The sequence below is a fragment of the Trachypithecus francoisi genome, unplaced genomic scaffold (genome assembly GCF_009764315.1).
Source record: "Trachypithecus francoisi isolate TF-2019V2 unplaced genomic scaffold, Tfra_2.0 Lachesis_group11, whole genome shotgun sequence".
NCBI classification, from domain to species: Eukaryota; Metazoa; Chordata; class Mammalia; order Primates; family Cercopithecidae; genus Trachypithecus; species Trachypithecus francoisi.
Window position 1 is genome coordinate 76,561,257 of NW_022681456.1, and position 16,323 is coordinate 76,577,579.

The 16,323-nt window shown below is 43.1% G+C and overlaps 1 protein-coding gene across 9 annotated transcripts in view; it reads right to left on the bottom strand.

Annotated features, from left to right (window-relative positions):
• The window catches only part of OS9 (OS9 endoplasmic reticulum lectin), a 29,760-nt gene extending 17,782 nt beyond the window's left edge, over positions 1–11,978 (bottom strand). For all 9 annotated transcript variants that reach the window (XM_033221498.1, XM_033221494.1, XM_033221496.1 and 6 more), the window contains exons 1-5: positions 11,601–11,978; positions 10,999–11,175; positions 9,758–9,821; positions 9,560–9,636; positions 9,225–9,323 (exon numbers count right to left, since the gene is read on the bottom strand). In XM_033221498.1, the coding sequence (XP_033077389.1) occupies positions 9,225–9,323; positions 9,560–9,636; positions 9,758–9,821; positions 10,999–11,175; positions 11,601–11,762 (579 nt within the window). In that variant the 5' untranslated portion in view covers positions 11,763–11,978. The remainder of the gene's footprint in view (positions 1–9,224; positions 9,324–9,559; positions 9,637–9,757; positions 9,822–10,998; positions 11,176–11,600) is intronic.
• Positions 11,979–16,323: the final 4,345 nt, after the last annotated feature.

The window sequence follows — 16,323 nt, forward strand, 5'->3', positions numbered from 1 at the left end:
TTAAATTTTTTTAAAATTAAAATTCATTTAAGACACTATAAACAAAAAGACAAAGTATAGATAGAATGCAGGTGACAAAATAATTAAATCTGAAATTTATAAAGAATGCCTTCCTAACTTATTCTGTGAGACTGGCATTGCCATAGTATCAAAGCTAGACAATACTACTACAAAACACTACAAGAAAACAATAGACTAATATCTTTTTTTTTTTTTTTTTGAGATGGAGTCTTGCTCTGTCACCCAGGCTGGAGTGCAGTGGCACAATCCTGGCTCGCTGCAACTTCCGTCACCCAGGTTCAAGCGATTCTCCTGCCTCAGTTTCCTGAGTAGCTGGGATTACAGGTGCTCACCACCACACCCAGCTAATTTTTGTATTTTCAGTACAGACAGGGTTTCACTATGTTGGCCAGGCTGGTCTCGAACTCCTGACCTCAGATGATCCACCTGCCTTGGCCTTCCAAAGTGCTGGGATTACAGGTGTGAGCCACCACGCCTGGCAACTAATATCTTTTATACATACAGATGCAAAATTCCTCAACTAAATGGTAGCAAACAAATTCAGCAGCATATTAAAAGCATTATACATCATGATTTATGTTGGATTCACTCCAAGAATGCAAAGATGGTTCAACATAGGTAAATCAATGTCATACACTATATTAATAGAATGAAGGGGAAAAAACCCACATGATCATCTCAACTGATGCAGAAAATGTACTTGATAAATTCAATAACCTTTTCATGTAAAAAACAATCAACTAGGAATAGGAGGGAATGTCTTCAATTATTGATAAAGTCCATATAAGAAAAACCCACAGCTAACATCATACTCAATGGTGAAACATTGAAAGCTTCTCCCCTAAGATTAGGAACAAGACAAGGAAAGCCACTTTTTTCATTTCTATTCAACATAGTACTGGAAGTTTTAGAGTGATTAGGAGTGAAAAATAAATGAAAGGCATCCAATGGTGTTTTTTGTAGAAAAAAAATCTTAAAATTCACATGGAATTTCCAGGGATCCCAAATATCCATAACAATCTTAAAAAAAAAAAGAACAAAGTTAGAGGACTCACATTTCCTGACTTAAATCTTAATACAAAGCTACTATAATCAAAACAGTGTGATCCTGGCATAAAGACAGACATATTTACCAATGGAATAGAATAGAGAGGCCAGAAATAAACCCTCACATATATTGTCAATTGATTTTTGGTAAGGGTATCAAGAATATTCCATGGGGAAAGGACAGTCTTTCCAACAAATGGTGCCAGGAAAACTGGATATCCATATTCAAAACAATGAAGTTGTACCATATGCAAAAATTAACTCAAAATCAGCAGCTGGGCACAATGGCACACCCCTATAATCCCAGCTATTCAGAAACTGAAGTAGGAAGCTTACCTGAGCCCAGGAGTTCGAGGCTAGTCTGGGCAACATAACGAGACCCCCATCTCTAAGAAAAAAAAATTAACCTCAAATGAATCAAAGACCTAAATTTAAGAGCTAAAACTATAAAACTCTTGGAAATCAAAATTAAAAGCTTTTGTGCGCCGAAGGACACTACTGAGACAGGAGAATCACTTGAACCTGGGAGGCGGAGGTCACAGTGAGCTGAGATTGTGCCATTGCACTCCAGCCCGGGCAACAAGAGTGAAATCCTGTCTCAAAAAAACAAAGCAAAACAAAAGATAGTAAAAAGGCAACCACAGGATGGGAGAAAAGAGTTACAAAGCATAGATGTGATAAGGGATTAATATCCAGAATATATTACATAAAGAACTCTCACAACTCACCAAGAAAAACTAACTCAATTCAAAAATGGGCAGAGGATTTGAATAGACATTTCTCCAAAAAAGATATACAAATGGTCACCAAGCACATGAAAGATGTTCAACATCATTAGTTACTAGGGAAATGCAAATCAAAAACCACTATGAGGTACTACTTCACACCCATTAAGATGGCTATTACTGAAAAAAAAAAGAAAAAGAAAACAAAAGAAAGGAAAATAAGTGATGGAGATAGCGTGGAGAAACTGCAACCCTGTGCACTGCCACTAGGAATGTAAAATGATGCAGCTGCTATGGAAAAACAGTTCAGCAGTTCCTCAAAAAATTAAACCTAGAATTACCATAAGGCACATTCTACTCCTAGGTACAGACCCAAAAGAACTGAAAACAGGACTCAAACAGATACTTGAACACCAATGTTCATCGCAGCATTATTCACAATAACCAAAAGAAGAAAACAACCCAAGTGTCCATCCATCAACAAATAGGTAAACAAAATCTATGTACAGATAATGGAACATGATTAAGCCATAAAAAGGAATACAATTCTGATATATGCTACAACATGGATGAACCTTGAAAACACCATGCTAACTGAAATAAGCCAGACACAAAAGGACAAATCTTGTATGAATCCACTCATATAAAGTACCTCAAACAGGAAACTCATACAGACAGAAAGTAGAACAGAGTCTGGGAGAGGGAGAAATAGTTATTTTTATTTGGGATGATGAAAAAAGTTTTAGAAATAGTAGTGATGGTGACAGAACATTGTGAGTGTTTCCACTGAATTGTACACTTAAAGACTGTTAGAATGAACTTTTAGGTTATATATTTTTTCAATCATTAAAAAAATTGAGGGCCAGCCATGGTGGCTCACACCTGTAATCTCAGCACTTTGGGAGGCCAAGGCGGACAGATCACAAGGTCAGGAGTTTGAGACCAGCCTGGCCAACATGGTGAAACCCCGTCTCCACTAAAAATACAAAAATTAGCTGGGCGTGGTGGTGGGTGCCTGTAGTCCCAGCTAGTCTGGAGGCTGAGGCAGGAGAATTGCTTGAACCTGGGAGGCAGAGGTTGCAGTGAGCCAAGATCACGCCATTTCACTCCAGCCTGGGCAACAAGAGTGAAACTCTGTCTCAGAAAAACAAAACAAAACAAACAAACAAAAAATTGAATTCACCAATAACATACACTCCTGTAACCCAGTGATTCTACTTTCTAGGTATTTCCCTGGAGAAATTCTTGTACACTCACAATAAGACCTCCATTGCAGCACTGTGTATAAGGGCATTAGAGTTGAAACCCAACTGTTTATCAACAGAGGAATGGGTAAGTAAGCAATGAAACACAATATAGACATTAAAAGCACTCAACCAGGCTGGGCATGGTGGCTCGCACCTATAATCCCAGCACTTCGGGAGGCCGAGGCAGGTGGATCACTTGAGATCAGGAGTTCAAGACCAGCCTGGCCAACATGGTGAAACCCCTTCCCTACTAAAAATACAAAAATTAGCTGGGCATGGTGGCGGGTGCCTATAGTCCCAGCTACTCAGGAGGCTGAGGCAGCAGAATCGCTTGAACCCAGGAGGCAGAGGTTGCAGTGAGCCTAGATTGTGCTACTATACTCCAGCCTGGGTGACAGAGTGAGACTTTGTCTCCAAAAAAAAATCACTGAACCAGAGCTCCATGTCATGCCATGGAATGGCAAGCACACTGATCAGTGAAAAAAACGAGTTGATACTCCTGATGTATAATTTTAAAACACAAAACACTATCTATTGTTTGTAATACATATATACCATTAATAAAAATACAAAACAAGTGTAGTGAGGGTTGTGGTTGTTTCTGGTGAGGAGGGAGAGTGATTAAATATGAAGGTGGGCTTTAGCTATTAGCATAAGTATTTTATTCCTTTTTTAAAACCAGAGATCTGAAGCAAATCAGGCAAAACATTAACATCTGTTCAACTTGGCAGTGAATTTATGGGTCTCTATGACTTTTTTTTTGTATATCGTATGTTTTATAACTTAAAACTTTGATATCTCTAGAATTTTACTTTATAAGAATTGAATTGGCCTACTACCCTAGATCTTCCTTTTGAGGCAAATTGCTCTCCCAGGGTTCTGCATCCCAGCCCTGTCCACATTTTTTTCTCATTCTTTCTACTATACCTTGATCTCCCTCTCCTCCTCTTCACTAACATCCCCCCAACAGCCTTCAAAATATTCTAGTCTGTTGCATCTTAAAACACACACCAATAAATAGAAATTTATTTAATTCCACATAGCTAACCAGTTGTTCCCTAGCCCCACAGAGACTGCACTTTAACAAACAACATGCATGCTGTTCCTATTGAGGAGGCATCAGGCCAGCAACATGTCACAGTGCCTGCCCTGGAGTAGGGGCTTTACTTGATCACCTAGGCAAGTGGCATAAGAACTGAAAACTAGAAGCAACGAGATAGGAATGGCCTCAACTTTCTGCCACCAAAACCTCCAGACTCATTAGCAAATACACTTCCAGTTACGACCCTAGACCTTCCTTTTTTTTTTTTTTTTGAGACGGAGTCTCGATCTGTCGCTCAGGCTGGATGCAGTGGCCAGATCTCAGCTCACTGCAAGCTCCGCCTCCCGGGTTTACGCCATTCTCCTGCCTCAGCCTCCGGAGTAGCTGGGACTACAGGTGCCCGCCACCTCGCCCGGCTAGTTTTTTGTATTTTTTTTTTTTTTTTTAGTAGAGACTGTTAGCCAGGATGGTCTCGATCTCCTGACCTCGTGATCCGCCCGTCTCGGCCTCCCAAAGTGCTGGGATTACAGGCTTGAGCCACCGTGCCCGGCCTAGACCTTCCTTTTGAGGCAAATTGCTCTCCCAGGATTCTGCATCCCAGCCCTGTCCATATTCTTTTCTCATTCTCTCTACTGTATCTTCACCTCCCTCTCCTCCTCTCCACTAACATCCACCCAACAGCCTTCAACATGTTCTAATCTGTTCCATCTTAAAACACACACCAACCACAGAATGCCCCCTCTCTCAATCCCCCAGCACCTCTCACTAATGCTTACCTTTTATCTCTCCTTTACAGCCAAACTTCTTCAAAGATTTCCATTCTTTTCCTTTGAGACAGAGACTCACTCTGTCATCCAGGCTTGAGCACAATGGCGCGATCTCAGCTCACTGCGACCTCTGCCTCCTAGGTTCAAGCAATTCTCCTGCCTCAGCCTCCCAAGTAGCTGGCATTACAGGCACCCACCACCACACCCAGCTAATTTTGTATTTTTACTAGACATGGGGCTTCACCATATTGGCCAGGCTGTTCTCGAATTCCTGACCTCAAGTGATTTGCCTACCTTGGCCTCCCAAAGTGCTAGGATTACAGGCATGAGCCACCATGCCCTGCTGAGTTCCACTTTTTCACCACTTTTCTCAACACCTCATCTTCACCACTCTGCTCAAATTGCCCCAGCAAAGATCACCAATGACCTCTATCATTAAGTCCGACCAAAGGACTGGTCAGGAGTGCCTGGGAGTAGAGGATTTATACTTTCCATCTGGCTCTCTTCTCTACTGTCTGAATTTTTTATTTCCATGTATATGTTTTGCCTTTATTAAAATAATAATAACTATGATTGCCTACAAGCAGTTTTTAATCCTCCTCTTCCTTGAAGGTTCAGGCACAGCCAACACCATGGACCAATTTCCCCTTGAGATATGTCCTTCCTCATTTCCATGTCACCATAGCCTCCTCTCTGGCCCCTTCTTCTGGCAAAACCCTCTTCTTCCCATGCTCTCAATATTGGCTTCCTTGAAGTTCTGTCCCATTTTTCTCATTAGATACTGTTTCCTTGGGGGATTTCATCCATACTTTGGCTTCAGTTATAGCTGATATGATGACTCCCCACCTCTGGGTTCAATTCAGATCTCTCTGCTGAACTCCAGACCCAGAGATCCACAGCCTCCTTGGAAATCTCTACCTGATCGCCTCACCATTTTCCTTCATCACACCTACTCCTGTTCCCATTATACCTATCTCAGTAACACGAATCACCATCTATCTAACTGCACAAGCCAGAAGCCTGGAAATCATTCTTCATTCCTTTTTACTCTATTGATTTTGCCCCCTAAATCTCTCTCCAAATAGTCACATTTCTTCATCCCCTGGCCACTTTTATTTCATACCTGGATTACTGCAGCTGCCTAAATAAGCTCTCAATCTTTGCTATACTCCAGCTAGAGTGGGCCTTCAAATCCAAACCTGAGTATGTCATCATTCTGCTTCAAATACCTCATTGCCTCCCCCAACCACTGTCTCTTGGATTGTCTAAACTCCTCATCATAGCTACAGAGCCCTTCGTGACCTGTCCCCTACCAACTGCCCAGACTCATCTCCTATACTCCTCTTCCCATGATTCACATCAGTCCCTGATTCCCATCAGTCCCTGTGAATATCTGTCAGTTCCTGGGATAGGCCATTGCCTCTCATCTCCAGGCCTTTTGCACTTAGCGCACCTTCCATTTGGAATGCCCTCTTCTTCCCCACGCCATCCTCTCCATCTGCTAGTCTAACTCCTCATCCTCCAACATCAGTTCAAAGGTGACTTTTCCCAAGAGGCCTCCTTTTTACCCTGGACTCCGTCCCGACTGTGTGCTCCCCTGCAGGCTGCACTTCACTGCTCATGGCATTTATCCTGCTTGTTGTGGCTGTTCATTTAACATGTCTCCTGAAAGCAAGACTACGTCTCATCCACCTTTTTGTTCCTAGTTTCTATTAGTGCTTGGCACAGAGCATATGTTCACCAGATATGAGGAAGCTATGCAGTCTTGACCTCAGTTCTTGGCCAACTGAAGATACAAACACCCAAAGGAATAACTAGAACACAATGAAGTAAGTGCTATAACGGATTATATACGTGTTTGGATGCTTGTGGGTATATAGGAATGTGGATGCTTGTATTATTAAGTGCTGAAGGAACACAACTAACTAGTTTTCTGCGTTAATCAAGAAAGGTAACATTAGCACTGTCTTGTCATTCATTTCATTCATTCATTGAATAATTTCTAGGTATCTATTTGAGCAAAGCACTGTTCCAGTAGCTGTGGATACAGCAGAAAACAAGACAGACATCATCCCTGCCTTCCCAGAGTTTATCTTAGTGAGGGAAGACAGAAATTAAACTTAAACAAATACGGTAATTTCAAGTAATGATACATGCTTTGGAGAATGCAAAACACTGTGGATGCTTACCCGGACAGGAGCAATAGGTGCATGTGTGTGTATGTGTGTCTGTTTGCTTATGTTAGGTTCCCTGGGAGTTGTCACTTGAATATAACCTGAATGAGGGGATGGGGCCGATCATTCAAACATCTGCAGGAGACTGCTCCAGGCAGAGGGAACAATGAGACCCACTGGTTTGAAGGACAGAAAAAGGCCAGTGTGGCAGAAATACAATGAGTACTTATATCTCTATCCTAGAACTTGTCCCTGAATTCCAGAATCACAGAGCCAACTGTCAACTGGACATCACCACTAGAATGTCTAAAGGCATCTCAACCTTCAATATCCAAAACCAACCTAATTTCCTCCCCCAAACCTCTTCCTTCACACTTCAGTAAATTACAATTCCATCATTCCAGTTGCTCAAGCCAAAAATCTTGAAGTAATCCATGATTCTATCCCACATCCAAACCATCAACAAATCTCATTGGCTCTACCTTCAAAATATATCCAGAATCCAACTACTTCCCATCACCTCCACTGCTACCACCCTGGTCTGTGCTGAAACATTTGGATCTTAGCCTTTGTGCAAGGCAGAATCACTGAAGGTTTTTCAGGACTGAAAGAAGAAGTGATGCAGACTTACAGGTGTGTTGGAGCCAACTGGTAAGTTTTGGAGAATGTTGCAAGACAGTTAACATCATTTGACTTGGGCATCACGGGAGTATTTTTACCACAGATATTGGCAAACATTATAATCAGGGCTTCCCTCCCACACCCACAGAGATCTGGGTGTCCAACACTTACCAGCACACAACTGCAGGTACAAATCTGCATTATGGAAAGATAACTCTGACAGGTGTCATGCAATTCTTTACAGGTGTGTATATTTATGAATACATGAGAATGACCCAAGGAACTTTTTGCATTCTATATTTGCCTGCCTCCACTCAGCTAAGGACCACTAGATGAGAGGCACTTGTAAAGAAGCTGTTCACAGGGATGCAGGCAAGAGTGAAGGTACTGACCACACGAAAGCATAGGATAGTTTTGAGAGATATCTAGAAGTAGGAAAAACGGGCTTTATTTACTCTGAGAGAGCTAGATAGATTCCTTTCCTTCATCTCACTTCTTAGTTGATAATCATAGACTCATTTCTGTGATTCTGTCTTCCCCTCTAATGCAGCCTGTGAGGGCAGGGGCTGCACATTTGCTCACCATGGTATCCCCAGAGCCCAGCCTAATCCCTGCATATACAGCAAGATCTCACTGAAGAGCCATTAAACAAATAAAAAGGAGGGACAATGCAGAGGAGAAGAAAGAGTCAAGGATGGCACTCAGGTTTATTGCTGAGGCGACAAAAAGGAGAAATGTGGGAAAAAGATAAAGTGTGGTTGGGGGTATGGAGAAGAGGATCTGGGAAATGTTGACTTGAAGTGCCTCTGAATATCCAGGTAATGATGTCCAGATGGCAGCTGGAAACACGTTTTATTTTATTTTATTTTGAGACAGAGTTGCGCTCTAGTCACCTAGGCTAGAGTGCAATGGCGCGATCTCACCTCACTGCAACCTCCGCCTCCCAGGTTTAAGTTATTCTCCTGTCTCAGCCTCCCAAGTAGCTGGGATTACAGGGTGCCCACAGCCATGCCCGGCTTATTTTTATATTTTTAGTAGAGACAGGGTTTTGCCACGTTTGCCAGGCTGCTCCTGAACTCCTGACCTCAGGTGATCCACCTGCCTTGGCCTCCCAAAGTGCTGGGATTACAGGCGTGAGCCACTGTGCCCGGCCTGGAAATAATGTGTTTTTGCTATTTTTTTTTCTTTTCTGAGACAGAGTCTCGCTCTGTCACCCAGGTTGGAGCACAGTGGCACAACCTCGGCTCACTGCAACATCTGCCTCCCTGGTTCAAGCAATTCTCCTGTCTCAGCCTCCCGAGTAGCTGGGACTACAGGCACCTGCTACTACACCCAGCTAATTTTTGTATTTTTAGAAGAGATGGGGTTTCACCATATTGGTCAGGCTGGTCTTGAACTCCTGACCTCAGGTGATCTGCCCACCTCAGCCTCCCAAAGTGCTGGTGGCATGAGCCACCGTGCCCTGCTGGAAATATGTTTTAAATCTGGGAGGGAGCCCCCTGACTATAAGATGCAATTCTCTTCCCTTAGAATCTGAACTGTCCCTATGGGAGTGTCAACTTCCCTCTCTCAAGACTCACCCGAACCTCAGCCTCTCGGGGCCTCCCATTGAGGTCGCACTTGGACCCATTGCCATAGGTCTGGCTGTGGTAGCGTTTCAGACGATGCTGCTTGGAGGCCTGGAGAAGACATGAGGCAGGAGTGGGGGACATAAGAAAGACAGCAAAGAGGAAGGATGGCACTGCGTCCCCAAAGACACAAAAGAATGGCCTGTGCCCCCAGGCCCCAGGAAACTTTGTCCTAATGGCCACCAAGCCCCAAGAAACAGATCAGCTAATCTTGACCCTCCCCTTCTTGTCAGGGCTTTCAGCCGGTGGCCAAAACCCCTTCTCCCTGAATCCCACACTCTTGCCACCTTGGCTGTTTCATCATCCCAGTCGAAGGCGGATTGGTAGTAGCCAAGATAGAGGACTTCACCTTTGATCTCTGATTCTGCAAGAGAAGCCACAGAGAAGCACTGTTACTCCTAAGAGGAGTAGGAGGGAACTGGGGAGGCAGGTTACCTTCAATGATATGATGCTGAGGGCTTAAGGAAAACATAGGAGGGAGTTACCTTCCATGTGGTATTGCTGGATGTGGCGTCCATAACAGAATTCATATGTCCACCAGTCCTTTGTCTGACAATTAAAAATTAAACAATCAGGGGGATGGGGTGCAGACGTCTTTTATTGGAATCAGAGTCTCCTGGCTCCAAGACACATAGCCTCTCATCTACTCTCACACTCAATTCTCTTCCCTTCACTTCCACTCTCAATTCTCCAGACTTTCAGTAAGGAGGGAGGGCTGCTTTCCTTCTGTGACGTAGAGAGTTATCTCTAAAGTCTGTTTTCCACTTGTGGTCTTTCCATTCCTCCCTCTTAAAATATTTTTTAAATCCTTATTTCCCCTCCATAAAGATAAGAAATTATGGTATCCCTGAAGCAATCATATTAGGGAAACATAGAAGAACCCAAAATTAAATATTAATTGAACTTCTTGGACATTCCTTGCACTGTTCTGGCCACTAGGAATACAACTATGAACAAGATAAATTATTTGACCTCATGGAGTTTACATTCTAATGCTGGGATTCCGATCGAAAATAAACAAACTGATTCAGTTAATACGATTTCAGATCATGAAAAGTGCTACGACAAAAATAAAATTGGATACTGGAGCCGAGTGATAGGGCAGGGGGTGACTTCAGCAGGGAGACTTAAGGAAGTACTCCTCCTACCCGACGCAGACCCTCAGTCTTGCTTTAGCCCTTTTCTGTGATCTTCTTTTTTGTTTTTTGGGTTTTTTTTTTTTTCTTTTTTTGAGAGAGTTTCACTCTGTCGCCCAGGCTGGAGTGCAGTGGCGCCATCTCGGCTCACTGCAAGCTCCGCCTCCTGCGTTCACGCCATTCTCCTGCCTCAGCCTCCCAAGTAGCTGGGATTACAGGCGCCCGCCACCACACCCAGCTAATTTTTATTTTTGTATTTTTAGTAGAGACGGAGTTTCACCGTGGTCTCGATCTCCTGACCTCGTGATCCGCTCGCCTTGGCCTCCCAAAGTGCTGGGATTACAGGCGTGAGCCACCGTGCCCGGCCTTTTCTGAGATCTTCTATCCTAACCTGCTCCTACATTCAGCAAAATGTCATCAATGGTTGCAGGATTCTTTGCTTCTTTCCTGTCCGTGTAATCTGTCTACTCCTCCAGTGGTCTCCTTAACCACTACAGGTCCCCTAGATCCTGCCTCATTCACTGGACTCCAGTTCTCAGATGAACTGCTAGGTCCCAAGCCCTCATTCTATCTAACCCAGTCCCTTTCACCTTCAGCAAGCAGGGAGCATCTCTCATTGGGCTCAACAACTCAGGGATCCCAGGCCCTTGGTAAGCAGGTGTTTCCTCCTCCCTTTCACGCTGGAAGTGAATAGCTCCAGCTGGCAGGCGACACTCATAGCGCTGTTTGTACTTAGAGGAGACAATCACCACGTCCGAAGATTGGCTCTGGGAAAGAATGGAGGGTCGGGGGCAAGGAAGCAAAGAAAGGCTGGGATCAGGGAAAACAACGAAATCCCTCTTCAGACCCTGGGGAAGAGCTCAGTCGAAGACAGAATAAGCCACAAGCTCTCCAGCTGTATTTAGTGGGTGAGGCGAGAGGGCGCTCCCATTTCTCCACGGGAACGGAGTCCGGGTGTTTCGATAGTAAACTGAGACCTGAACGTTGACAGCGGGAAGCCCCACCTCTCCCAATTCCTGGCCCCTAGAGAATGGGTCTCAGTCTGCGATCCCCAGGGGTCACCGTAAAAGCAATACCTACTCTTCCCGATTTCCCGTAGGCTCCAGCCCCAGACTTGGGAGCTGCCCTTCTTCCTCTATCTCTTACCCGCTTCCTCTTCTGCCCGGACCCTCGCCCCTTATACGCCTCTCACCTGCCCTCCCATGACAGGCAACGGCAGGATCTCGATCCCATAACGCATCTCACTCAGCTCCTCCAGGTTCAGGCTCCCAACACCGCCAGTCAGACTTGCGGGTAACAGGAGTCCCAGAAGCAGCAGTCCTAACACACTGGACAGCACGGTTTCCGCCGCCATCTTTCGTTCCCCTTCTTAGCCGGAGAATCTGTTTCCGCCCTAAGCCTGGCAGCGGCCTCAACACGCCTATCGGCGCCACATGATTTTATTGGCTGTACGTTCTATCCCTCCTACGTACCCTATTCCTATTTGTAAACGTGACTTCAAGGCCCCGGGGAGGTGGATTACGACAATTAGAAAAATCAATTGCTGTCCGTGATTGGTCAGAGACCAGCCAATCATCGACAAGATCAAACTCTTCTCGCCTACCCCAATTTCAGAGGCGTGGTCTATGCGCTTGGCCCTTTTATGTTTGCCCTCTGTCTTCGCCCAAATGTCATGCGCATCTCATTGCTTTTTCAGATGTTTCTACCTGCCCACCGCTGGGCGGAGTATTGAGGCAGATAGATAGCTTGCGCAGTGCCCGTGAAAGTTATTCAATGCTTGTTGCAAAACAAATAATTATTATACAGACGCTTACCTCTTTTCATATATACATATTGCTTTGGGGCAAAAAGAAAATTTGTGTCAAAATCTTCCTATACGATCCTGCAGTTGACCTCCAAAAAAACTATCCTAGAGAAATAATGCGGGCAGTCAGACGCGGTGGCACGCACCTGTGGTATCAGCTACTCCGGAAGCTGAGGCAGGAGGATCTCCCGAGCCCGGGAGTTCAAGTGCAGCCTGCACAACACAGCGAAACCCGGTCTCAAATAAGTGAGAACATACATACATACATACATACATACATACATGGGCTTCCAGTTAAAGATGGAATTATGTATTACTCTCCAGGCCGTAAGAAAGGGAAAGGAGAGAACAGCAGCAATTTTGGAAGCTGGAAATCAAACCGAAGAATGGTAACTTTTAACAAACTTGAGAATATTGATTACGAAACAAAGGTAAACAAGAGCCTGATTATACCTTTGGAAAATCCTCTCTGGGGAATCTCACCACCTCCAAAGAAAAATCCCAAAGATACCCTCATCAGAATTCTCTTAATGATATAGATAATTATAATGAATTCCACATGTAAGACTTTGGCCTAGGTGCCCCAGCCCTCATTTCACTTTCCAATCAGCGTTTTAGTGTTCTTACTCTTCAAAATAAATAGCCAGAGATCATTAGACGTTTAAGGAAGGACTTTAATATACGAGTAAGAAACAAAAACAAACAAGAAGGGAAAAGCAAATGAGAGGAAACATAAATTGCAACGGAGTGGGGGGGAAAAAAAACCACCAAAAATAAAACATTAAAAAATTGGCCTGGCACGGTGGCTCACGCCTGTAATCCCAAAATTTTGGGAAGCCGAGGTGGGCGGATCACTTGAGGTCAGGAGTTCAAGACCAGCCTGGCTAACGTGGTGAGACCCCCGTATTTACTAAAAATACGAAAATTAGCTGGGCATGGTGGCACGCACCTGTAGCTACTCAGGAGGCTGAGGCCGAAGAATTGATTGAACCTGGGAGGCGGAAGTTGCCTTCAGCTGAGATTGCGGCACTGCATTCCAGCCTGGGCCATAGAGCTAGACTCCATCTAAAACAACAAAACATTAAAAATAATCCATCATCAGACTTCTCAAAGAGATATTATAGTGCATTCATAAAATAACAACAGGAAACTACTTGAGAGTAACTACTATTTGGATAAGCAAAAAGAGCTCTTGGAAACTAAAACCATGTTACAGAAATAAAAATTCTGTACAAAGACTGGAGGATAAAGTTGAAGAAGATGAAATTTGTTCTACTTTAGGAGAAAACATAAAAATTAAAGGATCAGTCCAGAAGGTCTGGACAAAATAAGAGTTCTAAATTAGAGTTCCAGAAAGAGAACAGAGAATCAGAAGCAAAGAAATCATCAAAAAAAATTATTTAAAAGGACTAACCCAAACTGAAGAACAGAGTCTCCAAATTGAACGGGCACCCTAAGTATCCAGAACAACAAATCAAACCCACACCAAGACACGTCATTATAGAATCTCAGAGTACTGGACACAGAGAAACAATTCTAAAAGCTTCCAGAAAGAAAGAACAAGTTGCATACACAGACAAAAAATCAGAACATGTGACTTCATGTTGTTGCTTTGTTAATAAATTTTTTAAAAATCAGAACAGCATTAGGATTAAGAATCAGACCACCATTACTACCCAAAGCAATCTATAGATTCATTGCAATCTCTATCAAAATACCAATGACATTCTTAACAGAAATAGAAAAAACAACCCTAAAAGCCCTAGAATGGAACCACAAAAGACCTAGAATAGCCAAAGCTATCCCGAGAAAAAAGGACAAAACTGGAGGAATCACATTACCCGACTTCAAATTATACTACAGAGCTATAATAACCAAAACAGCATGGTACTGGCATAAAAACAGACACAGACCAATGGAATGGAATACAGAATCCAGAAACAAGTCCATATATCTGTAGTGAACTCATTTTTGACAAAGGTGCCAAGAACAGACACTAGAGGAAAGACAGTTCTTCAACAAATGGTACAGGGAAGACTAGAGATCCATATGCAGAATAAAACTTGACCCCTATCTCTTGCCATTCATAAAAATCAAATCAAAATGGCTTAAAGACTTACATCTATGATCTGAAACTATTAAACTACTATAAGAAAACATTGAGGAGCCTCTCTGGGACATTGGCCTGGGCAAAAATTTCTTGAGATACCCTACAAGCACAGGTAACCAAAACAAAAATGGACAAATAGAATCACATCAAGTTAAAAAGCTTCTGCACAGCAAAGAAAACAATCAACAAAGTGAAGAGACAACCCACAGAATGGGAGAAAATACTTGCAAACTATTCATCTGACAAGGGAGTAATAACCAGAATATATAAGGAGCACAAACAAAAGAAAAAAAATCTAATAATCTGATTTTAAAATGGGTAAAAGATCTGAATAGACATTTCTCGAAAGAAGACATACAAATGGCAAACAGGTGTATGAAAAGGTACTCAACATGATTGATCATCAGAGAAATGCAAATCAAAACTACAATGAGATATCATCTCACTCCAGTTTAAATGGCTTTTACCCAAAAGATAGGCAATAACACATATTTGAGAGGACATGGAGAAAAGGGAACCCTTGTACACTGTTGGTGTGAATGTAAATTAGTACAACCACTATGGAAAACAGTTTGGAGTTTCCTCAAAAAACTAAAAATAGAGCTACCATAAAATTCAGCAATCCCACTGATGGGTATATACCCAACAGAAAGGAAATCAGTATATGGAAATGATATCTGTACTCCCATTTTTGTTGCAGCACCATTCACAATAGCTAAGATTTGGAGGTAACCTACGTGTCCATCAACAGATGGATTTTAAAAATATAGTGCATATACACATAGGAGTACTTACTATTCAGCCATGAAAAAGAATGAGATCCTGTCACTTGCAACAACATGGATGGATCTGGAGGTCATTATGTCAAGTGAAATAAGCCAGGCACAGAAAGACAAACTTCACATGTTCTCACTTATTTTTGAGAGCTAAATTCAAAGCAGTTGAATTCACAGAGATAGAGAGTAGAAGGATGGTTACCAAATGCCGGGAAGGGTAGTGTGGGGTTGGGGAGAAGTGGGGATGACTAATGGGTACAAAACATAGAAATAATGAAAAACACCTAGTATTTGATAGCATAACAGGGTAACTATAGTCAATAATAATTGTACATTTTAAAATAAAGAGTATAATTGGATTGTAACACAAAGGATAAATTCTTGAGGGGATGGATACTCCATTTTTCTTTTTTTTTCTTTTTCTTTTTTTCTTTTTTGAGACAGAGTCTCGCTCTATTGCCTAGGCTGGAGTGCAGTGGCATGATCTTAGCTCACTGCAAGCTCTGCCTCCTGGGTTCACGCCATTCTCCTGCCTCAGCCTCCTGAGTAGCTGGGACTACAGGTGCCCACGCCCGGCTAATTTTTTGTATTTTTAGTAGAGACGGAGTTTCACCGTGTTAGCCAGGATGGTCTCGATCTCCTGACCTCATGATCCGCCCGTCTCGGCCTCCTAAAGTGCCGGGATTACAGGCATGAGCCACCGCACCTGGCCGGATACTCCATTTTTCATGATGTGATTATTACTTATTGTATGTCTGTATCAAAGTATCTCATGTACCCCATAAATATATATATATATACACCACTGTGCGCCCACACAAATTTAAAATACAATTTTTTAAATTAAAAAAAAAAAAGGAATCAGAACAGCATTGGGCTTACAAACTCATCAACATTGGGAGGGCTGGGTGTGGTGCCTCACTCCTGTAATCCCAGCACCTTGGGAGGCCGAGATGGGAGGATCACTTGAGCCCAAGAGTTTGAGATCAGCCAGGACAACATAGGGAGACTCCATCTTTACAAAAAAATAAAAATAAAAAAATAGCAGGGCATGGTAGCGAGTGCCTGTGATCCCAGCTGCTTGGGAGGCTGAGGTAGGAGTATTACTTGAGCCCAGGAGGTCAAGGCTGCAGTCAGCCATGAACACACCACGGTACACAACCAGCCTGGGTGACAGAGTGAGACCCTGTCTCTTAAAAAAGAAAAAATACAGGCCAGGCGCGGT